The following is a 15710-nucleotide window of genomic DNA, read 5'->3' on the forward strand; positions in this document are numbered from 1 at the left end:
CCGGCCGGCTGCTGAGCGTGGCGTGCCGGCGCTGCGCGCCGACACAGAGCAGAGCCGTGGCCCTGCGCTGTCTGTATATTAAGCACTTTGCTGTATTATTAAACACGCACTAACTGATCTATAGAGCAAGTTTGAACGCGGCCGTGAGCGTAAGATCCCTTGCGTCTATTATGCCCTCGCGGGCGCGGCGGGCAAAGGGGATCGCGGCCGTTATTTCCTGGCATCGCGGCTATCGCCGCGTTATACTACTTATCAGCATAGTAAAGATAAATACGAAGATCTATATATATACACGCTTATATTCTTATTATTAGCCTTATATTAATTACTTAAAGGCCGCCTATCGTAGGAACGCTGGCTAGGCGTATAGTAGACGCCCTAAAAGTAGGCGACAAGCCTATAAGTATCACTCTACAATAACTCAACCACGACGCCTTTAATTACTAATTTAAGTCATTAGATATACGATTCGTGCCGTAAAGCTATAAAAATAATAATTAATTTATAAAAGAGAGAGCGATTATAGCCTAAGGGCCTTCTATAGTTTGGCGTGGTAATTACGCGCGCGTTAAACGAAGACTATATATCTTTAAATATTATATCTTACGCTATTTTACTTACGTAAATTAAGTACCTCCTAACGATCTAATATCACTTAATCATACCTATGCTAATTTTATATCTATTTACGTGGCTGTGATATTATTCTCAAGCCCTTACGCAGCCCTGCCGCCAAGTGTATTATCTATTTACATAGAGATCATAACAGCCTCACAGCCTCACAGCCAGCGACTATTCTATTCAGATATAGCAGAATTGATCCTTCCATAGCCCTATACGCCGCTATGACCGTGCCTGTTAGTTCGTTGGCGATATGGCTGACCATCCGGCCGCGGCCGCGGCTATGGGCTGCTAATTGTCTGCTAGCCTTCCTCCTTAACTCCCTATATAAGGGCTAATTCGAGTAATTATCTTACTCGCGAAAGTTCAATCTGAATAATCATAATGTTAGTCCTTTAGTCAAGTGGTTACGGTATCAGGCCCTATACCGCGGCGCTAGCCCTTCGGGGGTTAAATAGGAATTCTACACAAACCTAAGAGTAGAATAGTATAATTATTAAATGCGACCTCCTAATCATTAGAATCCGAGATTAACCTTTTATTTATTTATTACGGGAGTCAGGATAGTTAGTAAATATATTATTATACCGGGCGTCCTTCGAATTATAATTTAAGTACGGTCTTACCCTCTAATCTACTAGTTATAGTAGGTTTTCAGGCGTTAAAGTATAGCAATAGATAGAAAACCGTATATTCTAATAACCGCTGTTAAGACCTCTCTAAGGCACCTCTTTTTTTTTTAAAGTTATTGATAATAATCTAAGATATTATTGATAAGGGAGGCACGCCTGCCCGCTGAGTATCACACACTAATGTAATTCTATTGATTAATGTGTGATAAAGAGGAGTCAAGTGTTTGAATCTATTGAGAACGTTCTTTTTTATTATTATTTACTTAAATAAGGGCGTGGTGAGGTTATCGCCGGCGCCGCACACATAAGAGTCTGGTGCGCACTTATCCATTTGCAGCATTTGCAACCCACGTGCATAGGTGCCACCGTAGTCATCAGCCTGCTAGGCGCTTGGCCGTCGTATTTTAGGACCAACAGCCGGGCAGAGCATTCTCCGTTTCTTAACGAGAGTCCCGATCTTGTTTCCTGAGCCACGAGCAGCGGAGCATATAAGATAGCGGCGCCTCCGCCTACAGTATATGCGTCCTGTCTATTTCCTTCCATCATTCCAAACCCCTCTTCGCGTCGAGGCCTACACCTAAGCCTGCCATGTCGCCTCCTCACCGCTCCCTCCGCGATGCAAACGAGTACACCACTCACCATGCCGACTTCGTCGAGCGCTTCACCCAGCGCGAGAAGCAGCAGCGGGTAAAGAAGAAGTCAGCGCCGCTCAGCGCCGCTCAGCGAGCTGCCCTTCGCGAGTAGTTAAAGGAAGTCCATTTCCTCAAGCCCGACTACGCGGACAACACTAAAATCAACATTGCCGGTATCCTGCGTAAATAGAAAGGGTGCGAGCCACCGTTTGTGGAACTATTTCCTCGCTGACCCCTCGCCAGATACTGCAAATCCGCCGAATTAGGCCATGGAAGGCCGTTATCCAGCAAGCCGACCGAGCAATAGCCATGGATTTTCTCGACCACCTCTGCTAGACATGGAAGATCAACTCCGAGGGGACGTCGTGGGAGTACTGGCGGCAGTACAAACAGCTATACAGCAGCGTCACAGGCAAGTACGTGGACAGGAACGATAGTAGAGAGGTCCTTAAGGTAAGTCAACGGATCTTATGCGCACTCTTTTCTACAACAGCTGACCTAGTCCCCAGTGGCACGATGCCTATCTCGTTCCAAAGTACAGCTTTCGACCACCCAACATCGACGGGAAGCCGGTGCTGGGCCCAGATGATTTACTCGTCCTGCAGACGTTCAACATCGCCTACGATACAGGTATCTTCACACTCGAGCGACAGCGGATCCAGCTATCGGGGTCATATCTCATTCTCGGGTGCACAGGCGCCCGACCGGCCGAAGTCGTGGATAATGAGAAAAACAAACCCAGGGACGGATCATGGGAAGAACTTTGGGGCGGCCAAGCCAGCTTGCAGGACGACGACGCAGAGGCCAAGTCTACCGACGAGGTCCCTGATAAGAACTCCAGGCTGCTGGAAGATATTCTCTCGCAAGAATCGGAGGGTCGCGGGCGGCCCAAGGCACTCTGCTATAAGGACGTCTCTTTAATAGTAGTACGTCACCCCGATACTAATGAGGACGTGCTGGCTATGGCTATCAAGTTCATCCACCATAAAGGTTCACATAGCAAGCCCAAGCCGTGAGTAATCCCTCTCCCTGATCAACTCACAGAAGACGGCAACTGACCTAGCTCACACTCGTCAGGACCATATTCTTCTTCATAGCTATAAAGAGACTTATATTCTGCCCAATCCTGGCCATCATCAGCCTTGCCCTCGACGACGAAGCCTTCGACGCTCCGAGCTTGACCACGGCCGAACGTGTCTTCCGAATCAAGAGCCGAGGCCCCGTTCAGTGCACTCACTTACGGTGGAAGCAGAAGTGGCTGGAACGCCCGATCTTCCGCGGATTTGATGGATCAAGTACCTCCGAGGAGAAGGCGCTACCGTACTATAAGCTAAGGGACGACATGGAACGACAGACCCTAGACGCCGGGTTCGAAGAGCCTATTGGGCCGAAAGGGTTCCGTCGAGGAGCCGCGAACGCGGCGAACGGTATATTCCTTGATTAGCACTTGATACTGTTCTTATGTTGATCTAACACCGGCTATAGGAAAGGCGCCCAACGCCGTCCGTGATCAAGTGATGCGGCATGACCCGAAATGGGCAACGTTCAACAGCGCATATATCAACGAGAAGGTCGAGTTCCATCTCCAGAACGCTTTTCTAGACGAGCCAATGGAAGACGGTCTAATCAAATTCTTCACCCATATCAGCATTATGCGGGATCCTCGAGCAAGCTACGACATGGTTCCCGAGGAGGTCTGGAGAACGCTGCCACCAGATCCTGATATCGCTGCGCTCGAGGCCCAACGTGGTGAGTTGAAAAATGGTCGGTTTCGGATTCAGGGAGCTGATGTTGAGAGAGGGGTGCGGCGGCTCTCTAACAAAATCCGCAACAAGCGTGCGCAGCGTAACAAAGCTCTTCGACAAGAGCATAAAAAATACTACTTTTACAACCGACCAACGTGGGATATTGAGAAACAAACAATGAACGCTTTCGAGGACGACGAGGAAGAGGAAGACGGAGGAGCCGCCAACCATATTCAGCCACCCATTGAGCTACGCATACCTGAGCGTGCTCGGCTTGCCGAGATTCTTTGTCATCATCCAGACAATCTCAACAGGATTGAACTCCGACGTCTTCGAATTGAGGCTACCCAGCTCATGACGGCTCTCTGCAGCAAGAAAGAGACTGTCAGGCGTAAGTACATTCGACAAACGACCCAGGCCGACTTGCCTATAATGGATGAACTCGATATACCTATCAAAGAGGAATCTCCGGAGTCGGATAGGTTTTCCCTTCTTATGGAGAAGACACAATGTCCTTGCTGCATTGGAGACAAAGCTTTGTCGGAGGAAGAGAGAGCCTTCCGTTCCTGCAAGCCAGCTGTGATGAACGACCACTTTGACCGCGTGCATCTGAAATCCATGAAGTTAGCGGAAAAGTCCAAGTCGATTACGTGTGAACACATAAAGTGCCAGGTCAACGGAGAGGCTTTGAAGCTGGAGAGTCTTGATCACTTTAGAAATCATGTACAAACCAAGCACGGAGTTCGTCTAAGGCCGGAGCGTAGATAGCCGTGTTGTCTCAGTCCAATTACCGTCATCTGTCAATATCACACTAGAGTACTCTTGGCTGATAAACGAACTGCACTGTTTGTGTGAAGATTTCCGCTGGACTCTCCGGGTAGGGGGAATTTGGGTTACTAGAATAGAAGAGAGACCATGAGCGCAGCGAATAACAAGTTGCCTGCTTCACCCACTCGGACGAACGGAGATCTCGTTCGCAAGAACCAAGCAACACGAAAAACGAATATAAGCTTTGAATAGATCCACTTAGAGTAAACCAATGACAAGCCGTATGCGTCGCCCGTATAACTGTCCCACATTCCAGTACTGCACGAGCTGTTATATACAAGCTTGATACCGAGGCCGATCTAGAATGCAAGCGGATAATAATGGCATGATTAGCAATCTCCCTACTCTAAACCCTCTTCCTTTCATTTTATTCCAACCTTCGCCATCACAATTACTACACCGTGCCCGAATCTACCTAAGTACAAGTATCCATACCAACTGTCAATCATGGCATGCGCCGATATTTCAATCCATCTCGCCGACGAGGATTTGGCCCTACGGCTTCAACTTGAGGAGATTAAAGCCCAACGAGCATGTCAAACCGGAAAATGGGTCGAAGGCAATACCCCCGACCCATCGAACTCGGCCCCGCGGACGAGAAATTGTCCCTTAGCACACGGCTGCCGTCATGGTTTCGCACAATGGTGGTCGTCGTTGTGGCCGAGTTTCTGGGGACCTTCCTCTTTCTCTTCCTCGCCTTTGCTGCTACGCAAACGGCCTTGAATACGCAAGTGCAAACAGACGTTCCGAGTCAGAATAGTGAAACCGAGGGCGGGGGATCGTCTCCATTGCTTCCAGTCAGCTTTCTCTACATTGCTGCTGCCTTTGGCACCTCGTTGGCAATCAACGTCTGGGTGTTTTACCGCGTATCGGGCGGCATGTTCAACCCTTCAGTATGCCACACTTTCTTCATGTTCTCACAGATGATTCTAAGCTAACGTTAAGGTCACTCTCGGCCGACATGATTATTCCCACTCAAATTGTCGCTGCTATCGCTGCGGCTGCTGTGGTTGATGGCAGGGTTCTTCCTAGAGACGTTTTTGACGGCACAGCTTCTCTTGACGATATACTTCCTTGCCGCCGAGAAGCACCGCGCAACGTTCCTTGCGCCCATCGGTATCGGCATATCCGCTTTCATCGCCCATCTTGCCGGCACACCATACACGGGCACCTCGATCAATCCCGTCCGATCCTTCGGACCAGACGTCATCACAGGTTTTGTGAGATACCACTGGATCTTCTGGGTTGCCCCTTGTTTCGGAGCCGTTCTAGCAATTGGTGTTTACAAGCTGATGAAATGTATGGATTACGAGGATGTCAACGGTGGACAGGACGCTGCAGATACCGAGGCTGCAAGGGGCAACCGGTTGGATTGATAGATACAGTTGCTTGTGATTTGTTGCTACTTGTCGGGTGTTTTACTTGTAGAATCAATTCGGTCCGTCCAGATATTGTTCGGCATTGAGGATAGGGGCCGTTGTTGAGTCGAGAGAGAAAGGGGATATTTCTCTAATTTTGCCTAAGCAGTAGCAGCTAGCGCGTAAACTCCATCTAGGTATATCAAAGAGAAATTACGCTACTATTAAGAACATTTTTCCGGTCTGATGATTCTGTAATTCACTCAGGGTAGGGCCATTGTCCCCGATAGCCCAGCCATGAGACCAGCGACTAGAAATCTCACAATCTTGGCGCTTCAGACTCACCGAGAGTGCCTTACATCCCATGTCACAATGGCTTGAGAAGTTCCAGCTTGAATCATTAGGACAGTAGCGGGGAACAAGCTTCATGTTTCCGGACTCTCGTGGCGTTTAGTAATTTCGAATCTGAGGGTCACGAGCTCCCGTCCTACGCCTCTGCTCCATCCTCTTGAATATTCAGGCAAATGGGTGTTTTCTTCCGTGATTTGGACTAATGCACTGACGTGCCTTGAACATCGTCGTAGTCTGATACAATTCCTCAGACTCGTACTAAGACACCGGTCTCTGGTAAGAGTCTATTTAATCCAACCGGACGGCAAATTCTGACTGACTTCTCAACGATTCAGATCAAGAATCGTCTCCGACTCTCCGCCGCTCTCTGACCCACTGCGTACAATTTCGCTGTCAAATGTTCACTGAAATGCAGCGGCAGAACTCCCGCGTCCACCACCCGCAAGCCCCGTGTACCGTAGACTCGCAAGGGATCAACCACGACGCCACCCAGGTCCCGGCCTACCAGTTTGGAACATTCTCTGATACCACGTCTTTATTCGGTGGCGTTGTAGTGCTTGTGGAAAAGTTCATTGCCCCTCAAGGACTGCTCTAAATACTATAGAATGTTAGATCCTAGTAGTAGGGAGGGCAGTGTAAATAGTTTAGGGGAGCTGGTAGAGTTTGGGAGGACATGAAAGAGAAAGAAAGCAGGAACTTAGTACTTCTTCATAATATAAACACTTTAATAAACGACGTATGACTAGTCTCTAGCTACTATCTCGAGAGATTATTCAAAAGCGACGCGTGTAAAAGTAGACCGACAATTCTTGCTTAACATTCAAACACTATCTTCCAGGATATGTATATAAAACCATGGTCCTATGTAGTCCTGCGCGAAGCTCACCGGGATCAGTTTGGAAATTAGAACTCCCATCTTGGATAAGCCACACAAGCGTCCCTCGGACCCTCTTAGAGGGTACCGTTGCCTTCTCTACGAGCCGTAGATAGACCATTGAACCTGCTCGATCATCTCACTGCCCTCGCAGTCCACGTTGCCTTTCCCGCCCATTCGTGTACCATCCCCAAACATGTTGGCGGCGTCGTTGATCAAGTCAATAACGTCTTGACCACCAAACCAGAAATGGAGGTTACCATCGGGCGAGTCCCTGGCCTCGACGCCAAAAGCACAGGTGCCAGACTTCTTGAGTGTCTCGTGGCCAAGGAGGAGCACATCCCACGCCTTGGTAGAATCCTCTTGGAGCTCTTTGACAATGTCAAGGCAATCTTCCACTAGTGGCGAAGCGCCACTTGTCTCGTCCACAAATGTAGACTTGCTGCAGAAATCCTTGCCCTTTAGTAACTGACAAGGGTAGCTCTCGTGGTTCTTTTCTTGCTCGTCGGCGTCGTCCCACGTTTGGTACGCGCGCTCGGGGGAGCAGACTGGAAGTCGGATCAAGCCAGCTTTTCGAACATCGTCTGCGAATGCGAGACTGTTGATGAAGTCATCGTCGAGCTTGTGAGGTCGCGGAGCACCATTTCCTCCATTCTCATCGTAGGTGTTGACCGATCTAATGAGATTAGTACGCTTGTCCAGGCACCTTTTTCGGAGCAGAAGGATAAGAATGGAAAGAGCTTACCCCTTGACGAGATCCTCTACAGTGATGCCTCCATAGGGATTGTCATCCTCCTTGATCTTTTCTAGACCGGGTGGCAGTGAAAACTTGCCCGAGTGGCTGATGTGACTAGGATTCCCGTTGGCGTCCGCCAAGAAATACCTTTTACCGTTATGGCAGACCCCGGCATGTTCGCTCACCTCATCGTTAATATAATCCGACAGGTTGTCATCATCGTCGCAGCTCAAACCTGAGTCAAGGATAAATCCGTGCGTTCCAGAAAATCTCCAAATTTCGGGAATAGCGAGGCTGAAAAAGGTTCGAGCAACGCTCTCCCTCAAATCATTCACGTCTTGATCCGCCGTCGAACCCCCACTACCGACGCCACGGCCGTCGCCATCGATAAAGGTGCCCCCTTCTATCAGACCATATAGCCTGTCGATAGACTCGTCACTACCGTCGAATAGTGCTGCGAGGTTGTCCATGGTGATCTGGGACCAAGAGTCGAGCACTGCTGATATAAACGTCTTGAAATCATCCTGTGAATCCTCACCCCAGTCATCCCTTTTGATTTGCGTTAGAAAGGCCTCTGAAGGGTAAATGTGTTGCTTACAAGCTCGTGCTCGCCAAATCTTTCGCCAGCGTCGTCCCTTGCTGCACAGCAAGGACAGTCGTGTCCTCTAGGTTGGCTGCAGCCGTCGATCCGGCTTTTGCGAACTTGGGCAACGTGGAAATGACTAGTAGTCCAAAAATTGTCAGCATCGCGAGGTTCTCAGTCAGTGTGGCGGAGCTTGGGGCCAACTTGACAAGGGTCGAAACGTACCATTCTTGAATAGAGGCCCAAGAGCAGCGGAGGCTCCAATGGTGAGAATGTCGAGCAAGACGAGGAGCCAGGTATTGTCAGGCTCTGGGGGAACAGGGGCGAAGTCGTTACCAAAGCTGTCTAGGGCGTTGTTAATTTTGAGCGTAGCAGAATCCGTTATAGCGTCTTCCGCATTTGTGTAAAGCTTCTTTATGTTAGCCCAAGATCGCGATAGAACATCGGTGGCAGTACTCACAGCTTTAACCTTGGTCAGAGAGTTGGCAATGGCGATTCCGGCAACGCCCTTTCTAGGGCCAAAATTTTCCGAGTCACAATCCATTTCCTGAGTACAGCCAGAGCCATCGGCAAAGTCGCCACAACCAAATGCGAACGGATATCCCGTATTCGCTTTGATAATGTCGGTGAAGACTTCATCACTATCACTCCTCATATCTTTCCAGACTTCAATCAAGTCACTCCATGCAGTTGGGGCATCCATCTGGTCCCATCGCTCTTCTGGGGAGAGATTGGTCCAGTCGACCCAGGCGTTGTTGTCGCATTTCAGCTCGGTCCAGTTTCCATTTCGTTCACCAGACGTGCTAGGGTCCAACCCAGCGGAGATGAGGGTCCTCATGGAAAGCCAGCTACTGATTCCAGAAGGGGGGGGATGATACTTCTCTAAGTCCGTCGCCCAGTTGACAGATCCACCAATACCGAGCGCCTGGTAGAATACCTGGCGCTGTTGCTTCACGTCGTCGCTCATCCAGCTAACATATTGATTGCCGTCGTAGACAAGGACATTGCTGTGTGTGTCCTGGTCTACGAAGTTGTGTTTGACGCGGCTAGAGTCATCAATGATCTTGAGGATCTCGGCATTAGCTAGAATACCTCCCTCGTTGGTGCATTCGCCCAAGGTGGCATCTGAAACCATGCGAGTGCCGGTGAAGAAGCATTCTTCGGTATAGCAGTCCCCGTCTGCCATATTAAAGGATCGTCCGTAGCTTGTTAAGCCGGCGGCAATCTTGTCCGACGCAGCGCCCGCCGTGGTAATCATAGCTAAGGCATTATGTGTCTCAGTCACATTGACCTGGCTTCGCAGGCAGCGGCCATTGGGGCAGCCAACCTGGGAGTTCGCGTTGCCGGCATCCCACTGGCCATGTAAGTCGTACGTCATGAAGACAATATAATCGACAATCTTAGAAATCCTGTCGATAGGGTACTGCTTTAAGTACCAGAACGAGGAGGGCGCAGCAATCGACACCTCCTTGTCTGGCAACAAGGTCTTGAGGAGAGCGAGGAAGATCAAGTAGTTTTCACCTTCATCTTTGCCTCTAGGGGGAATGCCTGGGATATCGGGGGCCTTGGAAACAGTTAGTGAGCTTTCCTTTTGAAGTTTCAGCTTGTACGTACACCTGGGTACTCCCAGTCGATATCAACACCGTCAAGTTCGTGCTTATTGATATAATCGGCAATGTTTTTTGCAAGGACCTGGCGGTTGGCTTTCTTGGTACCCTCCCTAAAGATGTTGTACGTGGCCGGCTCTGTCGAAAACGCCCATCCACCGAAAGAGAGGATCTTCTTGGGTCCAGCGATGTTTTTCCAGACGCCGAATTGATACGTCGACATTTCGTCTCCAGCATTGATCTGATAGTCCGGAGTAATCATTCCAAAAGCGAACTGTAGATGTGTGTATGCCGACGCATCAATCTGGGTAGCATCTTGATGGATACATTTTCTGTTTAGATTGTACCCCTGGAAGTAGCCAATCTTGCGGAACGTCGCAGGGGCATCACTCCTGACAATGTCCATACCACAGTTGGAGATGCATCCATTGGTTCCTGGTTCGGCCGTTCCTGGTGCTCCGGTGTTGGTGTCGGTGCAAAACTCGGCCGTGGTTCCGCAGAAGCCCCAGCCAGAGCAGCAGGCGTTCAGGGGGCAGGGGTTGAGATCGGAGAGGCTTTCACCTTCCGAGGGCTTCTCTGTGCCCGGAACCTGGGGGCCACATGCAGTTCCTTTAATCTGAGCAGGCATTGGAGGGTCTCCCTTGCTCAAGCAGATGACAGCCCCCCTTTGGAGGGGTTCGCAGTCGGTCCACCCCCAGGTGTTCTTGTTGAACTCTTTCAAGTCTTTCACGGTCAGGCTATTGGCAGCAGCGAGACTGCTGCAGGTATCAACAGACCTGACCTTGTGGGTGGCGCAAGTACCATCCTGCTGCGGGTCGGGACTCAAGTCTGGAAGATCTCCCTTCGTGCAGCAGACAGGCTGCTGAGCTTGCAACGTAGAGCACAGGTCGTCTTTAAAGTCGTTATACTCTTCAAACGTGTGACCAGGGATGCCGCACCTCTCAGCTAATGCACCGCAGCCATTGCCTGGGTTGACTCGAATCGTCTCACACTCATCCCGCGCTATGAGTCTCCTAGGCTCAGAGCGCTTGGAAGAAAGTGTTGCAGTTGAGTTCTTCGAGGTTCCCTCCAACAACGGCGTCACGAGGTGGGCCTTTCCTGGAATCTTCTCGGAATTTTGAATGGGCAGACATGTGGCGTTCGCCCATGACTTGATGGCCTCTTGAATTGGGGCAAATGACCTATTGGTAGTTGCCATCAAACCAAAAGCGTGCGTTGCATCTTGGGCAGGGTTGCAGAGCTGCATGCCGACTGTCGACGCCATCATATCAGAGGACACGAAGGCCTCGAGGGCGTTGAGGGCGACCGAGCTGACGCCTTCTTTCTGTAGTCCAGAACCGATGTAGAGACCTAAAGAGGCTCGCCCGGATTGAGCAAAGAGGACACCCGTCTCATTAGCCTCGCCGAATCCACTCTCAAAGTAGCGACGCATCTGCTTGGAAACAGACCGAATGCCTGAAGCATCTAGACCAGAGACACTCTCGTCTAGTAAGCCAATCTCATACTCGACGTCGGCGGTGTTAGCCTGAGCCGCGTGCAGAGTCGAGTTGGGGAGACTTGTCCAATCAGGACCAAAAGAGGTGCAGGCGAAGATGCGATGAGGTGCGGTCCTATCATCCACGTTGTCAAGGAGGGAGAAGTCGTAGAACATGGTTTCAGGGCAGTGATTGAGTTGATCAAAGCCCGGGAAGGCTTGCCAGTTGGCCGGGTCTGCGCCAGCATCCGCGCATCGCATAGGACAGACGTCGCTTGCGGGACGATATCCTGGGCTGACAGGCTGTCTGAACTCCGAGCCTAGTGCTGAGCCAGCGTTGGACGCGGCCAACAAGAGACCCGAGAGCTTCAGGAGCGCTGTGCGAATGGGAGAGCCCATTGCAGCTTGTTTGAGCTCGGTAGAATGAGTGTCAAGTAGGGAGCAAATGGCAGAACTTCAACAGTCTGTGAATGAGCGAACAGACTACCGTGGATAAGTATAAGGGAAAGAGAAAGAGGAAGATATCAATTCGTCCATCTTCCCATTTCTTATATACCTTGAGAGCCGGAACGGATAGACACACCTGGTCGGAGGACCCTGGTCATCCACACCGGAGCGGTACGAATTATAGACATGCGTTTCCAGGGGTGTCGCTACAAACGGAAAGACGCACCGCTACCCCAGGGTGTGTAAAGCTTCAACATTCGTTCAATATCTATCGTGGGTCTGTGAGATAGAAAAGCGCGGCATTGCCGATGAGAATCAATGAGGCCTTTGTTCTTAGGCCGCCTCACAGTTGCAGGATGACTGCATTAGCAGTTACATCGGCGTCGGTCCAACGCGGAGAGACTGTCTTGGCTTCACGAGTCTCTGAGGCACTCTGCAGGGTGCGTGGCCCAAAAGTGGAAGGATGGTTTGCCGTTATTATATGGGTAGCTAGGTGATGAGGCTCATGAGCTGCAGATTTTCCTTCTTTAGCAGAATGTGCCGCGGACTGCTGAAATCGCCCAGAAGCTTATGCACGCTAGACCCAGTTTTTATATAGCCCTTGATTAAGAGCCGTTAACTATCACAAATTAAAACATAAGCCTAGAGTGACAGCTGACGCTAACGAAAAGCCCTCTCTCCCCCCTTCCCCCACCCCTTTTGATACTCTAGGAAGTCGGCTGAAGAAACAAGCTCGATTCGGCAGGTCTGGAACTCTTTGTGGCAAGCTCTTGAAGTCTCTAAGGTAGCATATGGGGGGAAAGACCTGAGGGTCACAGAAGATTACGAAATTGGGGACGGATTCAAGGGCCGATTGGTCATGATATACGCCCACGTACTACACAAGACTCTAAAGACTCTGGAGAAAGGATGTACAGACACAGGACTATGCAAGTGAACGCCTAGGTTGTGATTGCGTGTATCTAAACTATGAGGAGGCTCATCCCAACGAGAGATACAAAGCAAGCCGCGACAGTGGCGGCCAGGCTTCCACGCATGGTCTCGCCATGACCCTCTTCGTCGTCTTCGTCGGATGGGCGATCCACGTCCTCCAGTGCCCGACAGAAGGCATTGGTGGCGGAAGCAAAGATACTCTCCTCACGTTCCGAGCTGACCTGCACCTCGCAGGGCTTCGGGTCTGGCTTAACTGACGAGAAGTAGGCACACCACTGGCCTGGGTAGCCTTGAGGGTACGGTTCGCCAATTTCGGTGATATTCAAAGTAACGCTCGGGAAGTCGGAGCATTGGGAATCATCTGAAGAAGCAACTAAATCAGGCTCTCGGCCACCTTCCTCGGTCGTAAAACGTATATAGTTGCGGAAACTTCCAGAATAAGGGTGTATTCGTCGGCCCTCCCCTTCGGTGCAGTTAATCCACGTGAGACTCCAGGCGAGACTCCAATACGCCTTTATATCGAAGTTTCCACAAAAGACATCATGAACAAAGAAAGGCTCGCTATCAGAGGCGTTGGCCATTTCTCCGAAGTCAAAATTGGTCGTATCATTCACATCCCAGTCACTAGTGCTCTGATTCCATTTGAACAAGGTGGCCGAAAGTGACGGTGTCAATGACTGGGCGATGGTCGGGTTCTGGAATGCGAAGACAACCGGAAACAGGGGTGAAGGTGCGTACGTCTCGTTGCGAGGAAATACTTGATGGAATTCCGTGATGCCAGTCGATAGATCATCGAAGTCGGGTAGATCGTCATAGGCAGCCGTAGCGACCGTGCTGCAAGACAGAGCACATGCCCAGGTGACAAGCTGCCAACGAGATAGAATAGCCATACTGATTCTAAATGGGGGCGAAATCAGCTGGGGGGGAAGAAGATTGTGAGAAAGTAAGTTAGAGAGGAAGTAGGAAGTGGGAAGTGGGAAGTGGGAAGTGAGTACGGAAGAGTGTCTGCAGAAGAGGTAACAAGGCACATATCTTTGTGCCCGAACCAAGCATGCCACGCCACCACAAATCACTTGGGTGCAAAACAAAGCAACCTAGGCAGTTTAATTTGTTGCGGTCCTTTGTGGGTATACGAGTCATCCACCAAGGCGCACAAGAGCCAACCATGCTACGTATTAGCGGAGGACGAGCCACCGCTGCAGCCAGCCCCTGCTAGTGCCTTGGCCCTCCTACAGTGACCCGGGGGTGGCGTCCAGTAGCCGTCTCGGGGGGAGATCACGGATCGGGTTTGCGGAGTAGTTTACTCTACAGCACAACCCCTGAATGTTTGTTCACTCGCGACTTGACCCCAGTCGCGTAGCTGCTTAGCAGACCGACAGGGCCCGGCCCCGTTAAACCGTTATTACGGCACGATGTGGATTTCCGCGCTAGCAGCGGCTCATAGTAAATCTCTAATTTTGATTCGTTCAAAGGTCCCTGCTAGCGCGGCTCTTATACTGGATGGACAAACTTACAAGATTTGTACTGTACTCCTGTCGGACACGTGACCGCTTTGGTGGAGGCACGGCCCGAGTTAGTGTGTATGTGTGCAAGTGTTCATAATCGAGGAAATAGTAGGTCTTTTTGGGGCCTAGAAAAGGCTATTTGAATTGATGATCAAGAGGCTGATTTTAAGGCCTTTTTTTGTGTGTTCGTTGTTCTTGTTGTTCGTTGTTGTTGTTCGTTCTGTGTGCTCATTCCTTCATTCCAGCCATCTCCAGACCCCTCTTTGCTTAGTCACCGCGGTCCGACCCCTTTTCGGTCTGACAACTCCTGTCGGACACGTGACCGCTTTGGTGGAGGCACGGCCCGAGTTAGTATGTATGTGTGCAAGTGTTCATAATCGAGGAAATAGTAGGTCTTTTTGGGGCCTAGAAAAGGCTATTAGAATTGATGATCAAGAGGCTGATTTTAAGGCCTTTTTCTGTGTGTTCGTTGTTCTTGTTGTTGTTGATCGTGCTGTGTGCTCATTCCTTCATTCCAGCCATCTCCAGACCCCTCTTTGCTTAGTCACCGCGGTCCGACCCCTTTTCGGTCTGACACACCCCCCCAGATGAAGCCATCGCGGCTTGATCTGCATACCTATTCGCGCCGTAGCTAGGTGGTTATTTCGAGCCGTAGTTAGGAGGTTATTCCCACTTCCGAAAGGAGCGTTGTGACCGTATCCGTGATGTCATCCAGCTGCCGCTGTGGCCGTAGCCGATCGCTTATATCCACAAGTCCTAGCTGCTGTACGAAGGCGTCGAACGCCGCGTTCGAGAGCACCTTTGTGAGCCCGTCTGCGAGTATCTTGCCGGATGGTGTGTATTCCACGGATATCGTTCCTTTTGATGATTCCTGCCGTAGCCAGTGATTGTGGATATCCACATGCCGTAGCCGTGTGTTCAGCTGACCGATCTGCTTATTGACGAGCTTGATCGTTTGCTTGTTGTCACACTGAATGCGTATCCCGCCACTGTCTTTAAGATCGAGCCCGATTTCCTTCAGCAGCCGGCTGATAAACATCCCTTCTTTGGATGCTTGTGATAGCGCCAATAGCTCTGCTTCCGTTGTTGAAGTTGTAACCGTGGCTTGCTTATTAGCCCTCCAGCCAACGATCCCTCCGAATAGCCGCATTATGTATGCTTGTGAGCTCTTCCGATCGATTGAATTGTCGGCAAATGACGCATCGCTAGCCACATCGAAGCTATTGCTTACTCCAAATTGAAGGGCAAGGCTATGACTATTCCTCAGATATAGGAGCGTTCGGTCGGCGGCCCTATGGTGTTCGGGACCGGGCAACCGGCCGGCGGCGGCCAGCATCTGGGTGCTGATGTCCTTGGCAGGCTTCGGCCGTCCGGCGCACGGTTA

At 50.5% G+C, this 15710-nt stretch overlaps 4 protein-coding genes across 4 annotated transcripts; 2 read left to right on the forward strand and 2 right to left on the reverse strand.

Annotated features, from left to right (window-relative positions):
- Window positions 1-1841: 1841 nt before the first annotated feature.
- J7T54_002767 (uncharacterized protein) lies at window positions 1842-4381 on the forward strand (the record flags this gene model as incomplete). The annotated part of the gene is made up of 7 exons (XM_051510626.1): window positions 1842-1940; window positions 2222-2338; window positions 2395-2897; window positions 2963-3312; window positions 3371-3634; window positions 3686-4021; window positions 4347-4381. 7 exons carry the CDS (start codon window positions 1842-1844, stop codon window positions 4379-4381), a joined length of 1704 nt encoding a protein of 567 aa, XP_051358489.1.
- A 718-nt stretch (window positions 4382-5099) lies between these two features.
- Window positions 5100-5834, forward strand: J7T54_002768 (aquaporin-2; the record flags this gene model as incomplete). The annotated part of the gene is made up of 2 exons (XM_051510627.1): window positions 5100-5351; window positions 5511-5834. The coding sequence occupies 2 exons, from the start codon at window positions 5100-5102 to the stop codon at window positions 5832-5834; spliced, it is 576 nt and encodes a 191-aa protein (XP_051358490.1).
- Window positions 5835-7140: 1306 nt separating this feature from the next.
- J7T54_002769 (uncharacterized protein) lies at window positions 7141-11840 on the reverse strand (the record flags this gene model as incomplete). The annotated part of the gene is made up of 5 exons (XM_051510628.1): window positions 7141-7717; window positions 7787-8326; window positions 8376-8499; window positions 8586-9924; window positions 9975-11840. The coding sequence occupies 5 exons, from the start codon at window positions 11838-11840 to the stop codon at window positions 7141-7143; spliced, it is 4446 nt and encodes a 1481-aa protein (XP_051358491.1).
- Window positions 11841-12850: 1010 nt separating this feature from the next.
- Window positions 12851-13711, reverse strand: J7T54_002770 (uncharacterized protein; the record flags this gene model as incomplete). The annotated part of the gene is made up of 1 exon (XM_051510629.1): window positions 12851-13711. One exon carries the CDS (start codon window positions 13709-13711, stop codon window positions 12851-12853), a length of 861 nt encoding a protein of 286 aa, XP_051358492.1.
- Between the last annotated feature and the right edge of the window lie 1999 nt (window positions 13712-15710).

Source organism: Emericellopsis cladophorae (assembly GCF_022114955.1).
Source record: "Emericellopsis cladophorae strain MUM 19.33 chromosome Unknown NODE_143_length_15710_cov_115_360839, whole genome shotgun sequence".
In the NCBI taxonomy this organism is placed as follows: Eukaryota; Fungi; Ascomycota; class Sordariomycetes; order Hypocreales; family Bionectriaceae; genus Emericellopsis; species Emericellopsis cladophorae.